This window comes from Poecilia latipinna, unplaced genomic scaffold, assembly GCF_001443285.1.
Source record: "Poecilia latipinna isolate Pla-1442-1.1 unplaced genomic scaffold, P_latipinna-1.0 Scaffold2917, whole genome shotgun sequence".
Classification (NCBI taxonomy): Eukaryota; Metazoa; Chordata; class Actinopteri; order Cyprinodontiformes; family Poeciliidae; genus Poecilia; species Poecilia latipinna.
In genome coordinates this window covers 17,389-32,955 of record NW_015115533.1, presented here as the reverse complement: position 1 = coordinate 32,955, position 15,567 = coordinate 17,389, and the positions used below count along the sequence as shown (strand labels likewise).

Here is a 15,567-nt window from a genome sequence, read left to right as displayed (position 1 = left end):
TTAGAATAATAAATAAATATTTTAAAAAGTAGTGTGACCAAAACTAATCAGACTCACCTGTGTGTGTCTCCGTCATATTCATTCAAATTACTCTGCCCACCTGGTTTACAAGATAAAGCATAAAAAAGTCAGAAATAATTACTAAAGAAATTAGTCAGCTTATAGAAATATTTTGGACAGCATTAAAAGTTGTGCCAACCTGTCTGAAGAAATGTGTTGGAGTTATCATAATAGGCTTCAGTCACCAACATGACACACTAACAAAGAAAAAACATTTTGGCAGATTTTAGATATGCCACAGGTACAAAATACCGGAGTCAAATGGGTTAATTACCTCCTCATTGTGTACAGTCCTGCTCATCATTATTGGCACCTCTTCATGATTTGCATAGCTGAGTGAATATCTTCAGAAATAAATGGAAATGTTCAAAACTTATATCAGCAGGATCTTTCAATTTGAGGTCCAAAGTAATCTAACAAAGACAATTACCATTTCAACATAAATGTTTTAATTCCAAAGGACAAAACAGAAAACTAGCATGTGCACTAATATTGACACCCCTCTTTAATATTTGGTTGCGCAGCCTTTGGCAGCAATGACAGCCTCCAAACGTTTCTTATATTCATCTATAAGCTTCTTGCACTTCTTGGTGGCATTTTCTCTCACACTTCTTTTGCAATATGCTCAAGCTATTGTACATTTGCAGGGTTCCTTTCTCCAATGGCAGATTTCAGCTCCACCCAAAGATTTTCAATTGGATTGAGATCAGGACTCATTGCTGGCCATTTTAAAACAGTCCATTTTTTCCCTCTCAACCACACCTGTGTGTTTTGGGTTGTTGTCTTGCTGGAGGACCCAGGATCTTCACCGCAAACCAAGTTTCCTTACACTGGGCAAGACATTTCGCTCTAGAATTGCTTGATAATCTTCTGATTTCATGATGCCTGTGATACGGTCAAGGCCTCCAGTACCAGATGCTGCAAAACCGCCTCACAGCATTATGGACCCTCCACCATGCTTGACTGTTGGTATGGTGTTCTTTTCTTGAAAGGATTCATTGCGCCGTCTGTAAACGTTGTCTGTGTGAATTACCAAAACATAAAACGTTGTCCCAGAAGGATTGAGGTTTGTCCAGGTTCTCTTTTGCGAAGATCAAACATTCTTTTTTATGTCTTTTCTTCAGCAATGGGGTCTTCCTTGGCCTCCGCTCATAAAGCCCCACTTTGTTTAGTGTGCGGCATGTGGTACTTGTTAAACAATCACACCAGACGGCTCCAGGCTGGTCTTTAGATGTTAGATGTGGTGTTTTTTCCACCATTCGCACCAACCGTCGAAGACTTCTGTCATCAATTTTTCTCTTCCCCCCACGGCCAGGGAGGTTCTTGACCATTCCATGCCTGGAAAACTTCTTAATAACATTACGCACCGTTGAAACAGGGATACCAAGGCCTTTGGAGATGGCTTTATACCCTTTGGAGGTCTTGTGCTTGCAAATAATAGCATTTCTGATGTCCTCAGACAGCTCCTTTGTCTTTACCATTGTCACATGTGGAGATGAACTAACAGGTGGCTTTTAAAGCACCAACATGATTATTCATTGGTTAATTCATGAGGCAGTCCATCACAAGTGATCTTTATGTGTGATTTGCAACAGGTGAGCCAAATTGGGTTTTCATATTGATTTGCAGCAAAGGGTGCCAATACCATTGGCATGGTAAAAATGATGTTTTTCTTTGTTTTCCTCATAATGTTTGTCTTTTTAAATGTTTTTCATCATTTGCTGTTTTGCATCAAGCACAAGCTATCAGCAGTAAAATGTTGTTTCACTTGATGAATTTCCTTCAGTAAATATTCCATTACGTATACTTAAACTTCATGGGTGCCAATAATGGTGAGCAGGACTGTAGATATGTTCTCCAAATTCCTGCTAATCATCTAATTATTGTATTCAGGTGTGGAGCAGCAGCGGCATATCTAAATGTTGCAGGACAGTGGCCACCTGTGGCATAGATCAAACCAATGGTCCAGCACAGCCACTCCCCCGTTTTGCAGTCTACAGCCAAAAACGTAAAGAAAACGACCCCGCAGCTAAATAATGTTAACTCAAATGGCCTCCAGATTTTCCTGACAGTTTTAATGTTCGGTTAAGATAATAAACAGTCATATATACCGTGATATCCAAACAAATAAATGTACGTTAAGCGAACTGTGTATATGAATCGATACTCTTGTGTAAACTGAAAAATAATGCCTCCACAAAAAATAGTCAAAAACATGATCATTTTAACATGGAACTTACCTTATTATAATAAGCTCCAGATAAGACGCCATACTGCTGCCTCCGCTCCTCAGGCAAACATGTGACGCAGAAGCAGAACAAGATGGCATCGGCCAGGGGGGCGGGGCTAATGACCGGGCCCAAATAATAATTTTTTCTCGTCCTCCCTCTGGGATTTAAACTTCTACTCCTCATTGGACACAGGCCTGCAACGTTTTTTTTTCCTTCTGTTTTTCCCTTTGACTCTCTTGTGCGAAATTCTGTTCCCCTGTGAAAATCTGTTCCCCCTGTGTCGGGATCGCGCATTGCAGCCAGAGAGGCGGATCCAGCCGATCTGACCATTTTCACGGCGCGTCTGATTGATTTCTCGATAAAAACTACTCATATAATCATGTCAGTGTTGTAACTTTCAGTTTAATCGGCAGCTATCAAAATAAAATAAATACATAGATGCAGTCTTGTGTGGAGGTCTTTTTACGCTGTTTTGTGTTATTTTAAACGCGAAGAGAATCTATCTTTTTTCAACTTTTGTCTCTTAAGTCTGACAAATAAGTCAGTCAACAAACAGGTTTCCAACACGTAGTGTGCATTTATAATTTTTCATTTCTGATACAAGAGGATGGAAGTTGGCTGATAGCAGGGCACAAAAATAAAGACTTCCTGAAAAGATCAGTGTGTAGCATTTCTGGTAAATCCTGTTCTAATGTAAAATATGACAGATTACTGGATTACGGAAATGTCTAGTATGCTATCACACATAATAATTTTTGAGAATTTGGAAACAGTTGCTTTTTATTTCCCAAAATTATGGGAGAGGAGATGAGAGAATGGATATTCCAGCCGCCTGAAATAATCTGTTCCCCCTCTAAAAAATGGAAACAAATTAACTTACCTGCAAGTCTTTAACTGTGTTGATTCTTCTCTTCATCAACAGCAAATCCTGTGATTTTGATAACATTTGGTCTTTATTTGCCAAAGTTATTGTGGGGGAAGCAAATATTTTAGCTGTCTGAAATAACCTACTCTTTGTAGGGGGAACAGATTATTTCAGGTGGCTAAAATATTGGTTCCCCCCAAGTAAGTCTGGCAAATTAAGAGTAAATATTACAAAATTTACATGATTTGTTGCTGATGAAGAGAGGACTAAGCACAGTTAATGAAATAGTAAGAAAATAATTAACTCCCATGTTATGTAGGGAGAACAGGTTATTTCAGGCAGCTAAATCAGCTAAAATATATGGTTCCCCCATCATAACTTTGGCAACTAAGAATCAAATGTAACCAAAATCACAGTATTTGTTGTTGATGAAGAGAGGAATAAGCACAGTTAAATATTTGCCAGTCGTTTAAATTGTTCCTATGAAATGGAAGGGGAACGAATTGTTTCAGGTGGCTAAAATATTTTGTTACCCCCTCCTAACTTTGGCAAATAGAGCAAATGTTATCAAAATCACAGGATTTGTTGTTGATGAAGAGAGGAATTAACACAGTTAAAGACTTGCAGGTAAATTAATTTGTTTCCATTGTAGGGGGAACAGATTATTTCAGGCTGCTGAAATATCCATTCTCTCCTCTCCTCCCCCAATAACTTTGGCAAATAAAAAGCAACTGTTTCCAAATTCTCAAAAAATTTATGTGATAGCATACTAGACATTTCCTTAATCGAGTAATCTGTCATATTTTACATTAGAACGGGATTTACCAAAAAGTCTACATTCTGATCTTTTCAGGAAGTCTTTATTTTTGTGCCCTGCTATCAGCCAGCTTCTCTCCTCTTGTATCAGAAATGAAAAAATTATAAATGCACACTACATGTTGGAAACCTGTTTGTTGACTGACTCAGGCTTGAGACAAAAGTTGAAAAAAGATCTATTCCCTTCACATTTAAAATAACACAAAACAGTGTAAAAAGACCTCCACACAAGACCCCGTTTATTTATTTTATTTTGATAGCTGCCGATTAAACTGAAAGTTACAACATTGACATGATTATATGAGTAGTTTTTACCAAGAAATCGATCAGAAGCGCCGTGAAAATGGTCAGATCCGCCGGATCCACCTCTCTGGCTGCAAAGCACGCTCCCCACACAGGGTGAACAGATTTTCACAGGGGAACAGAATTTCGCACAAGACCTCCATCATTTGGAGGTCGTGAGTAGAACTGACTTTGTTTGGGATGTTATATTAGCTTGGACACTGCTTGGGGTGTACCGGTCTTGGGGAATTGTGCACATTAATAGTTTAGTTGGTCTGCCTTATGTGAGAAGTATATGTTTTTTTTTTGTTTTTTTTGTTTTCCCTAAACCTAAAGAGTGTTTACAGCTTACAGTTCAACTGGTAATTAACAGTGAGGGTTCCCCGTCACCGTAGTTAAAGTGAAGCTGAATAATTTTGCCTGAAATTCCGTTTCTCTGGGTTATTTGTTACAAACCAGGTCAGTGGTATTGCCTACATAAGGGTGTACCTCATCGATGCCAAACCCAAGCACCCACCATTTTAGTTTTTTCTCAGAGTGGTTTAAGGTGCTACACTTATATGCAACATGTTCATATATGAGGAACATAAATGAGGCACAGAAATTTTTTTTTCTTTTTCATTTTTTTTTTTTACTGTTTGCACACAAAATAAGACATTAATGCTTGTCCATGTCTGGACCATCTGGCAGTGTTTTTTTGTCCAAACATGATCCAACATTATGCTGCGTACAGGACAGGCCCAACATCTCTCCTGTAGCGTAGGCCCGACGTCACTGAGCTCCTGGTTGGGGGAACTTGGGGTCTCAACCTCACCACAGTCCATCCTGACACCCCCTCATAGCTGCCATCCTCCCAGAATGCCACGTCCTCTGCTGCCAGTACTCTCTGCCTTCCTCCATCAGCTGTTAATACAGAACAGACAATCATTATGAGCTACAGGCATCTATTAGTCATTATGAAACTATAGTGAAATTGTTTGGCAACTCCCAGCTTAGTATGCACACATAAGACATAAAAAAACAAAAAAAAACAACAACATGATATTAATACATTCTTACAAAAAATAAAAACTAATGAAAAAGAGAAAACACTTGGAAACAATTGGAAGAAAAAAATAATTAAAAGCAGTTGGTAGTAAAACATAATTCAACAAACTCTGAGGCAGATGAATTGCCTTGATGGATTTTAATAAATCACAGTATTTTAATCATTCAAGGAATTGACATCTCTATATTAGTAATAAATCTTACCTGCTTCTTTCTTGAGCTACATCTGGATGACTGGCAGTAGGTCCTGGACGCAGCTGGAAAACATTTTGTGCATTGTCAATACATAGCACAATTACATTAAGTACATAAAAAATATTGAAGCATAAAATATCAACATTCTAAAATAGTAGATACTCACACACAGTTGCATCTCCATCCTCATCATGGACATCAGAACGTTCCTGAAGATTCTGATTAACACAAATGTGACTCCCATTCTGTGGAGGGTCTGTGGAAATAAATGTAAAATAAAAAAATATATTGTAGCAAATATATCGCTTTCTCAAAAATACATAAGTAAATAAGTTAAAATTTTTCTCAACCAGCCACTATACAGTCGGGAATCAACGCAGTGACTGCACTTAATACATGCCGGTCTTGTGCGAAATTCTGTTCTCCTGTGAAAATCTGTTCCCCCTGTGTCGGGAGCGCGCATTGCAGCCAGAGAGGTGGATCAGGCGGATCTGACCATTTTCACGGCGCTTCTGATCGATTTCTCGGTAAAAACTACTCATATAATCATGTCAATGTTGTAACTTTCAGTTTAATCGGCAGCTATCAAAATAAAAATAAGTACATAAATAAACGAGGTCTTATACGCTGTTTTGTGTTATTTTAAACGCGAAGTGAATCGATCTTTTTTTCAGCTTTAGTCTCGTAAACCTGACAAATAAAAGTCAGTCAAAAAACACAGGTTTCCAACACGTAGTGTGTATAATTTTTCATTTCTGATAAAGGAGGAGGGAAGCTGGCTGATAGCAGGGCACAAAAATAAAGACTTCCTGAAAAGATCAGTGTATACTTTTTGCTAAATCCCGTTCCAATGTAATATATGGCAGATTACTGGATTAAGGAAATGTCTAATATGCTATCATAATAATTTTTGAGAATTTGGAAACAGTTGCTTTTTATTTCCCAAAGTTATGGGGAGAGAAGAGAGAATGGATATTTCAGATGCCTGATAAAATCTGTTCCCCTACAGAAGATGGAAACAAATTAATTTACCTTACACACAGGAAATGAAATTATTAAGTTATAAACAAACAATTTTGTTAAATAACTGTTTTCACATGTTGATGTATTAAGTTTTGGCTAAGTACATTTTTTTAAATCAAAACATACAAATTACAGTCATGATAAAAATTTTCATTAACACTCAAAATTAGAATATTAATGTTATAATCACCACTGTTAAGAATAAGTCTCACAGCAATGTCCAACCTCATGCTGTAGACGCTGCAGTGGAAACAGGAAAATCCACAACATCTTTTGCTAGGAGTTTTTTCTGCAAACAGCTTTATTTAATGATTCAAATTTTAGGTAACAAAGAAAATAATTCACTATACATGTCCATTTTATGTAGGGGGAACATATAATTTCAGGTGGCTGAAAGAGCTAAAATATTTTGTTCCCCCATCCTAACTTTGTCAAAAAAAAGAGCAAATGTTATAAAAATCACAGGATTTCTTGTTGATAAGGGGAATTAACACATTAAAAGACTTGCAGGTAAATTAATTTGCTTCCATTTTAGAGAGGGGGAACAGATTTTATCAGGTGGTTAAGATATTTTGTTCCCCCACCCTAACTTTGGCAACAAAAAAAAAGAGCAAATGTTTTCAAACTTGCAGGATTTCTTGTTGATAATAAGAGGAATTAACACAGTAAAGGACTTGCAAGTAAATTAATTAGCTTCCATCTTCTGTAGGGGAACAGATTTTATCAGGCAGCTGAAATATCCATTCTCTCTTCTCCTCTCCCCATAACTTTGGGAAATAAAAAGCAACTGTTTCCAAATTCTCAAAAATTATTATGATAGCATATTAGACATTTCCTTAATCCAGTAATCTGTCATATTTTACATTGGAACGGGATTTAGCAAAAAGTATACTCTCTGATCTTTTCAGGAAGTCTTTATTTTTGTGCCCTGCTATCAGCCAGCTTCCCTCCTCCTTTATCAGAAATGAAAAATTATAAATACACACTACGTGTTGGAAACCTGTGTTTTTTGACTGACTTTTATTTGTCAGGTTTACGAGACTAAAGCTGAAAAAAAGATCGATTCACTTCGCGTTTAAAATAACACAAAACAGCGTAAATAGACCTCTATACATTTTTAAATGTATAGATGTTTATTTACTCAATTCTACTTTGAGCAGTCTCCTTTTTAGTTATACAGAATATGATTCATAATCCGTGAGTTATATTTAGTGCTTAACTAACAAACTTTAAAAAAAGAATACAAATGTTTATACTCTATCAGAAGGTATCACATACTTTCAACCATTTTGTTCTTCAATTTAAACTCAAGAGTTAAGCAACTGAATACTGATAAATCATCTGTAGTTTCTTAAGTCCTGTATTGTGATGTGGAATGGTGTCACTACCACTCCAATATAGCATGACTCTGGGTCTTTAAAGCAATCAGTGAACATTAACATTAGTTTGAATATTATTCACAAAAATACTTTGTGTATAATGAATCACTCTGGAACATGTTTTTTTATTATTATTTTTGATTAAGTTGTGCAATTCCTCCCATCACAAGATAAATCTTCAGATGGGAGGAATGTCAAAGTAAGATCACGTTTAACAAAAGTCTATTGTATGTATTCATGCATATTCTGCTTTTATATCATCAATTCAACCAAACTAAGTTTTTCAGTGCTCCTAACACACATGTAAAATATATTTTAATGGATAAGATAGATTATTGTTTTAATATTCTTTCTCCATACTTCTTCATGGCATACTTCTATAACTGAACAATACCTACAGACATCTCAAAATGTGTTAAACTGTTTGGCCCATTGCACTGCAACACAGACATGTATTTGCATCCCCATTTGAAGGAGTACATGTTGGAATACAGGCTTTTTTCACACAGTATTTCAGTATTTGTGATTAAATACTGAGAATGTTTAATCACAAAGTCCAGATTAGGAGACAATTTTATAAGAGTCAACATCAACTTAGTATGCCATGAATACCAAGCCTGTGATACTATAATGACCAAAATTTTACATGTGCAAATGACTGGAACTTTGTCATGATGACACAACTGATGCTTTATGTAAAGCTCAGTGTTTTCACGTTGGCAGAAACACTTCTCTTGGAAATGTGTACAGCGGTCAGCATTCCACCACACAATCTTGGATGAGCTTGACAGACATGCAATGTTGAGAAAATATCATCAGATTTACCCTGAAAATTGTACTTTGATATGCTCACTTAAGTGTTAAGGTTACATCCCTAAGTTGAGCTAAATGTGTTCAGTGCTGGATGGTGAATGTCACACTAAATTTGTTCCATTTGTGTGCCTTTGTAACATTAGAACATTTTCAGCATTAATGCCTATTTTATACTTAAATCTAATTATTTCTCAATTAATAACACTGAGGGGTTTTGGCCAAGTTCTGGGTCTAGTAAACAGGTGAACAGAAGGTAAAATGGTTTAGCTACAACAGGCCAATGAGAGTCAAAAGGCCAGTGCTCAACAGTTGATTTGCATTTGCATGGCTCCCAGCAACTTCATTTAAATACGAAAACCTCTCCTAAGCCCAAGGGGAGGGGAGTGATAGGGGAACACGGACACACATCGTTTTTGACCATTTTTGGCAGTGCTCTACAATTATCCACTCTGATAAAAACCTCCTGCCGATAGCCCTCAATCTCCATGCGCATGGCAGAACTAGGTCTCAATAGCTGTTGAAAATCCCACTTTGCATGCAGTGCTACTATATAATCTACTGGGGTATCGTACATAGTTTTCAACAGAAGAGGGTTCTCCTTTTACAGTTCTTGTCAGATATGATAAAACAAAAAATTGGATCCCTGAAGTCATGTTCTGCCTCCCATGTGGGCCCCTGTAGGCCCAGGACAGGGTCCTGCTGCAACCCCTACCCTACCTGTAGCCCCTTCCCTGAAATGATGTCACATGTTACACTTGTGGGAGGAACTGTCTCATGTTGATTTCTAAATCAACACCAAACTGAGATACTGTTGGTTGTTAATCTTTCCTGATGAACCTCCAAGCTTCATGGGAGAAACACAGGGGAGCTCCTTCTCGCTCCTAGGCTGAAGTGGTTGGGGACTTCAGGGTTAACGTCGTTCGTGGTCCACAGCGGTGTGGTGTGGCAAGCAAGAGACAGTCAAAGGTTCCTTCGAAAGCTGAACGTTTATTTATAGTGCGGTAACAAAACATACAACCACTAACTGAACGATCGCTCTCCTACACATGGAACTCTACTTTCTCTAATAAAGCTCTCTATCCCGAACACGTGTGCCTCCTGCTGGTGTGGGGGTGCTAGTGCAACATGGTGTTGAATTTAGTAATCAACACTGGACTGGATTGCTTTTTGTTTAACTCTTTGGAGCTCTTTAGTGAGTGTTAGGAAAACTAAGGGTGCGTTCACACTGCAGCCTGAAGTGACCCAATTCCGATTTTTTGGCAATTCAGATTTTTTTTGCCGTGGCCGTTCACACTGCCAGTAAATGCGACCTGTATGCGTTCTGCAGTGTGAACGGGCAAACGACCTGAAAGTGTCCCGCATGCGCACTAGAGGGCGCAATAGCGTCAGCGTTCTCAGTGTTCTGCCAACCGCCATAAAAAGAAGAAGTGCTCATTGTTTGCGGAAGTAAACATGAAGGCTAACGGTGGAGCTTAGCTTATATATTTGAAGTTGTTGTCTGGCCGGAGCAGCATGTTAACAACTTAATCCTCATAGTCCGTCATGGTTGTTGTTTTTCTTCCCTCTTGCGCGTATCAGGACACAGAATAGTGAGATTTGTTCAGTTCGGATGAACGTTAGGTTGCATTTGAATCGGATATGTATCGGATATGGGTCACATTCGTAAAAGAATCCGACCTGTGCTGTTCACACTGCCATGAAAAGATCGGACACAGGTCGCATTACGTCAAAAAAATCTGAATTACTTCAGGTTGCAGTGTGAACGCACCCTAACACTTACTAACACTCATGTTGTTGAATTAACACTGTATTTTTAACATACAACATTTATACTAGAAATCTAACACTTTTGAATTTGCTGTGTATGCTGTCAAAACAGCTGATTCTTTGGTTTGTGTTTTTTCAGTCTACAAAGTGGAGGTGGATTCAGGAATGGAGTTTGTTACGCTGCCCTGTAAAACCATCGTTCGTCTCCCTGAAGACATAATAGTAACATGGAGAAATAACACCAGCCGATTAGTCCACATGTATGAGTCCATTTCCAAAGAGCTTGAAGAGCAGCACAAGCAGTACAAGAAACGAACTGAGATGAAGGGAAATGTAAAATATGGAGACTTCAGTTTGATCCTGAAGAACCCGACAGACAGAGATACAGACACCTACACCTGCACCATCTCCAACAAATGGGGGAAGGTCTTGATCAAGAAACAAGTGCTGCTTGATGTCAAAGGTAAGAGATGTACATGTAGGTTTCACAATTTACTTATTACTATGGGTTGAATTCCAGCTTTCACTTACTAAGTGATAATGTGTCTGTGGCCAAGGCACTTCCAAGTGTCTGTGTATCATATTTAAATGTCAGTGAGAATGGGTGAATGCATTGTTACGCCACTTTGAGTGGTCAATATAACTAGAAATGTCATGGTGTGCGGTGGTTGGAGGTCAGAAAGACGCCAGTGAACCCAGGTAGTCATGATGAAAATGATGTTTAATAAAGAACCAGGAAAACAAACTCAAAATCACAGGTAAGCACTGGACGCAAACAGATAACGAATGAATGACATTAGACAAGAACCCGACAACAGACAAAGACAACAGGTGGACTTAAATACACGAGGAGGGAAATCAGGAAACTAGACACAGCTGGGATCAAACAGGGAGGACAAGACAGAAACTCAGGGAAACACAGAAAATCTCAAAATAACTACACAGAAAAACAGATCACAAGAAAAACACTTTGTAATTTTAGTCCACCTTCTGTTTAGGCTTTTTTGTCACACTTCATTCATTTAAAAAAAAGCTATTCTGAAAAATAAATAAAAAATGCCCAAACAGAACTTAGGATAAGAGACTTTAAAAATCAATGGATTATGTACCAATCAAAAAATAAAATTAAGAACAAAAACAGAAACAATGTAATTAGCATCTATAGTTCATCCCAGAATATTTACTACTCCTAGAAGATATGGATTCAAATTATCTTCATTTAATCAGTTTTTTCCTGATAGGAAAGGCAGAAACATTCTATGCAATGTATTATTATACCCATTTTTATTATTTATTTTTTTGCATATTTTCACTTATCTTTTGACTACCTTTGGTGATGAGAGAAATCTTTAAAGCTGCAGCCCGGTCCCACTCAGCTTGATGTGGTTCCAATTGGGCCGGCCAGACAGGGCTGGTTTGGCCATTGATTGGTGTGTTGGCTCTGAGGGCGAGACAGAGAAGCGTCGTCTTCCTGATTTCTGTCAGAGGAGTGCTAGACATTCTCATGCCTGTCATAACATGCAGTGTCAAAAATTTTCTGTCATAATCTATTCTAACCCGTAAATTGCTAAATGATAATAGTTACATATTCATTTGCATTTTATTTTCTTTTGGTTTAAATAATATTCAACAAGCCAAATGAAGGATAATTGCTTATAGTCAATAACATTAATGATAGCACCTAAATTATGAGCTATTTGTCTACTAATGTAAACTGAACGTATATAATCTCACAACTTCCTGGTCTGCATCAGTTGTTCAAATGTCTCAGGGTGTTGAAGCTGATCTGGTGGATGAATCTGCGCTCTGTGTTATGCTGGGATTACAGGCACCACTTCAGTGAAAGATTTTAATAGTAAAGGTAAATAGCATTTCTCCAGCTGAAGGAAACAGAGGTTACTGGGAACGAAGGAGTTTCTGCATCTCGCTTTGCTCAGCGAGGGAAATCCCACAAGCCACAGTAGCAGTTCAGCAGACTAGAGTCAAGTTGGCTCCACACCTCCTTCAAATCAGACAAAATTGGTGTCAAATGTTTGTGCTACATTTGTGCTGGTTTGTGGAGCAAAACATTTTGTTTGTGCTTCTATCATTTTAAAGATATTAAGAAATGTTTCTAGAGGTCATGGAAGGTCAACCAGTTCCCCTATTCATTCATGTGTTGTATCTTAGCTGAAACATTGGGTTTTACTAGAATAAAATTGATACGGTAAGTGTTTACAGGGATGTACTCAGGAAGGTGGATTATTGCTTTGAGACAGACATTTTTCCTCCAAGTAGGTCTATTCATAATAGTTATTCCTCTCTTCCATCATCGCTGTGCTTACTGTTGTAAACTACACATATGACGAAACACCATGATGCTGCAGTGGGAGGGATTTCACAGGAGCTCAGCTCAGTGTGTATTATGGACCTTGAAAGGTTGTTTGTGAAACCGAACTGGTTTCAGGTTAAATATGTTTCACATTGGATCTGGTTGATTTGAATAGTTTTGCCTACAAAAGTAAAATTATTGTTTGAAAATACAATATTTCATTTGGATTATTAGGTTAATATTTTGAAATTAGTTTGATCATTTGAAACATTTAACTGTGACAACAAAGAAAAAACTGTATATATAATTCATTCCCAGTTCAGCTTGTGTAATTTGTTCAAATTTCAATGTGTGATTTTCATTGTCTGGTTTTAAACAAGCACCTTATATGCACTGCCATGGATTGTCTTAACCCTTGTGTCCAGAAATGGGGTCCAACCGACCCCACACACGTAAAACTTGTATAATTTTCCACAGTCCTCTGCGTTTGCTTAGTTCTCGCACACACAAGGGTTAAGTTTGATAAAGTCATAATTAATTGTGATTGAAACAGTTCAGTCAGATCAACACTTTTTGTTTTTTTCATATTCTAACTTTCTCCTCTCCTCCATCCAGCTGGTCCTGACTCTCTCATCATATCCATAGACTTTGGTTCAGCATTCAGTGGCTATGCCTTCAATGCTAAACCCAGAGAGGAAGGAGGTGAGACCCAGATAAAGAGATGGGGTAATGAACTTGGACTAGACACCCCAAAGACTCCAACCTGCATCCTGTTTGATGAACATGAAGAATTTCTGAAGTTTGGTTATGAAGCTAAAACAGCATTCACCAATATGAGAGAAGAAGAAGCTGGGAAACATTACTTCTTTGAAAATTTTAAGACGGCTCTTGATTGCAGCGTAAGTTGAAAAAAGATCAGGGACCTCATGTATAAAGTGTGTGTATGCACAAAAAATGTGCAGCCCATTTTATATGCACAAGACGGCAGGTATAAAAATGAATGTCATGTGAAAGTTTGTGTAAATATATGCAAACATTTTACCTAACGTGAAAATGTGCGGCAGCCACGCAAACTTTTTTTACAGATGATAAACTACAAAAAGCCAAAACTCACCTAAACAAACTGAAACCTGACCAGGGGCGCGGTAAAGGGATGAAAAGTGATGATGATACTTAGGGCCCTGACCAGCAGGGGGCCCTCCACAATTTATTTATATTTTATTCATAGACATAAAATTAAAAAATCAGGGTCCTGTCAAATACAAAATTAATCATATTGTATTTTCAAAGATTGTTTTTAGCAGTAAAAAGTTAATGTTCCCATCCCAGACCAAAAAATACACATCCATATTTGCCCTGAACCCCCATCTGCATTAAATGGCTCTTTCCTGCTCGGAGTGACGCTGTTGGCAGCAGACAGTGGAAGACACAAACGATTGTGGCTGTTACTATGCTGCTAAGAAAAGTTATAAAATAAGGTTTTCAAAAAAAGAGAGAGGGAGAGAGAAAAAGACAAGNGAGGCACAGAAATTTTTTTTTCTTTTTCATTTTTTTTTTTTACTGTTTGCACACAAAATAAGACATTAATGCTTGTCCATGTCTGGACCATCTGGCAGTGTTTTTTTGTCCAAACATGATCCAACATTATACTGCATTCAGGACAGGCTCAACGTCTCTCCTGTAGCGTAGACCTGAGGTCTCTCCGGTAGCGTAGGTAGACCAGAGGTCTCTCCGGTAGCGTAGGTAGACCTGAGGTCTCTCCGGTAGCGTAGGTAGACCTGACGTCACTAAGCTCCTGGTTGGGGGAACTTGGGGTCTCAACCTCACCACAGTCCATCCTGACACCCCCTCATAGCTGCCATCCTCCCAGAATGCCACCTCCTCTGCTGCCAGTCCTCTCTGCCTTCCTCCATCAGCTGTTAACACAGAACAGACAATCATTACGAGCTACAGGCATCTATTTGTCATTATGAAACTACGGTGAAAATGTTTGGCAACTTCCAGCTTCGTATGCGCACATAAGACATTAAAAGTAAAACAAAAAAACAATACATTCTTACAAAAAATAAAAACTTTAATAAAAAAGAGAAAACACTTGGAAACAATTGGAAGAAAAAAACAATTAAAAGCAGTTGGTAATAAAACATAATTCAACAGACTCTGAGGCAGATGAATTGCCTTGATGGATTTTAATAAATCACAGTACTTTAATCATTCAAGGAATTGTGACATCTCTAGATCTTACTTGCTTCTTTCTTGAGCTACATCTGGATGACTGGCAGTAGGTCCTGGATGCAGCTGGAAAACATTTTGTGCATTGTCAATACATAGCACAATTACATTAAGTACATAAAAAATATTGAAGCATAAAATATCAACATTCTAAAATAGTAGATACTCACACACAGTTGCATCTCCATCCTCATCATGGACATCAGAACGTTCCTGAAGATTCTGATTAACACAAATGTGACTTCCATTCTGTTGAGGGTCTGTGGAAATAAATGTAAAATAAATAAAAAAAAATATTGTAGCAAATACATCGCTTTCTCAAAAATACATAAGTAAATAAGTTAAAATTATTCTCAACCAGCCACTGTACGGTCGGGAATCAACGCAGTGATTATACATACCGGCTTCATGACTTCGTCCTGATATCCGTCCTCCGTCCGCCATGTTGTCGATCTCTACTGCTTACCACACTATGCCTTGCTGTTCTGCATTATAACAAAAGAAATAAAATAACCGGAAGATCAATTTTCCTTACAAATATGCGAG

General features: G+C 37.9%; 1 protein-coding gene across 1 annotated transcript in view; it reads left to right on the top strand.

Annotated features, from left to right (window-relative positions):
* Positions 1 to 13,836, top strand: part of LOC106939587 (uncharacterized) — a 48,778-nt gene extending 34,942 nt beyond the window's left edge. The window contains exons 5-6 of the mRNA XM_015022033.1: positions 10,618 to 10,941; positions 13,405 to 13,836. Of these exons, the coding sequence (XP_014877519.1) occupies positions 10,618 to 10,941; positions 13,405 to 13,697 (617 nt within the window). The 3' untranslated portion in view covers positions 13,698 to 13,836. The remainder of the gene's footprint in view (positions 1 to 10,617; positions 10,942 to 13,404) is intronic.
* The last annotated feature ends 1,731 nt before the right edge of the window (positions 13,837 to 15,567 follow it).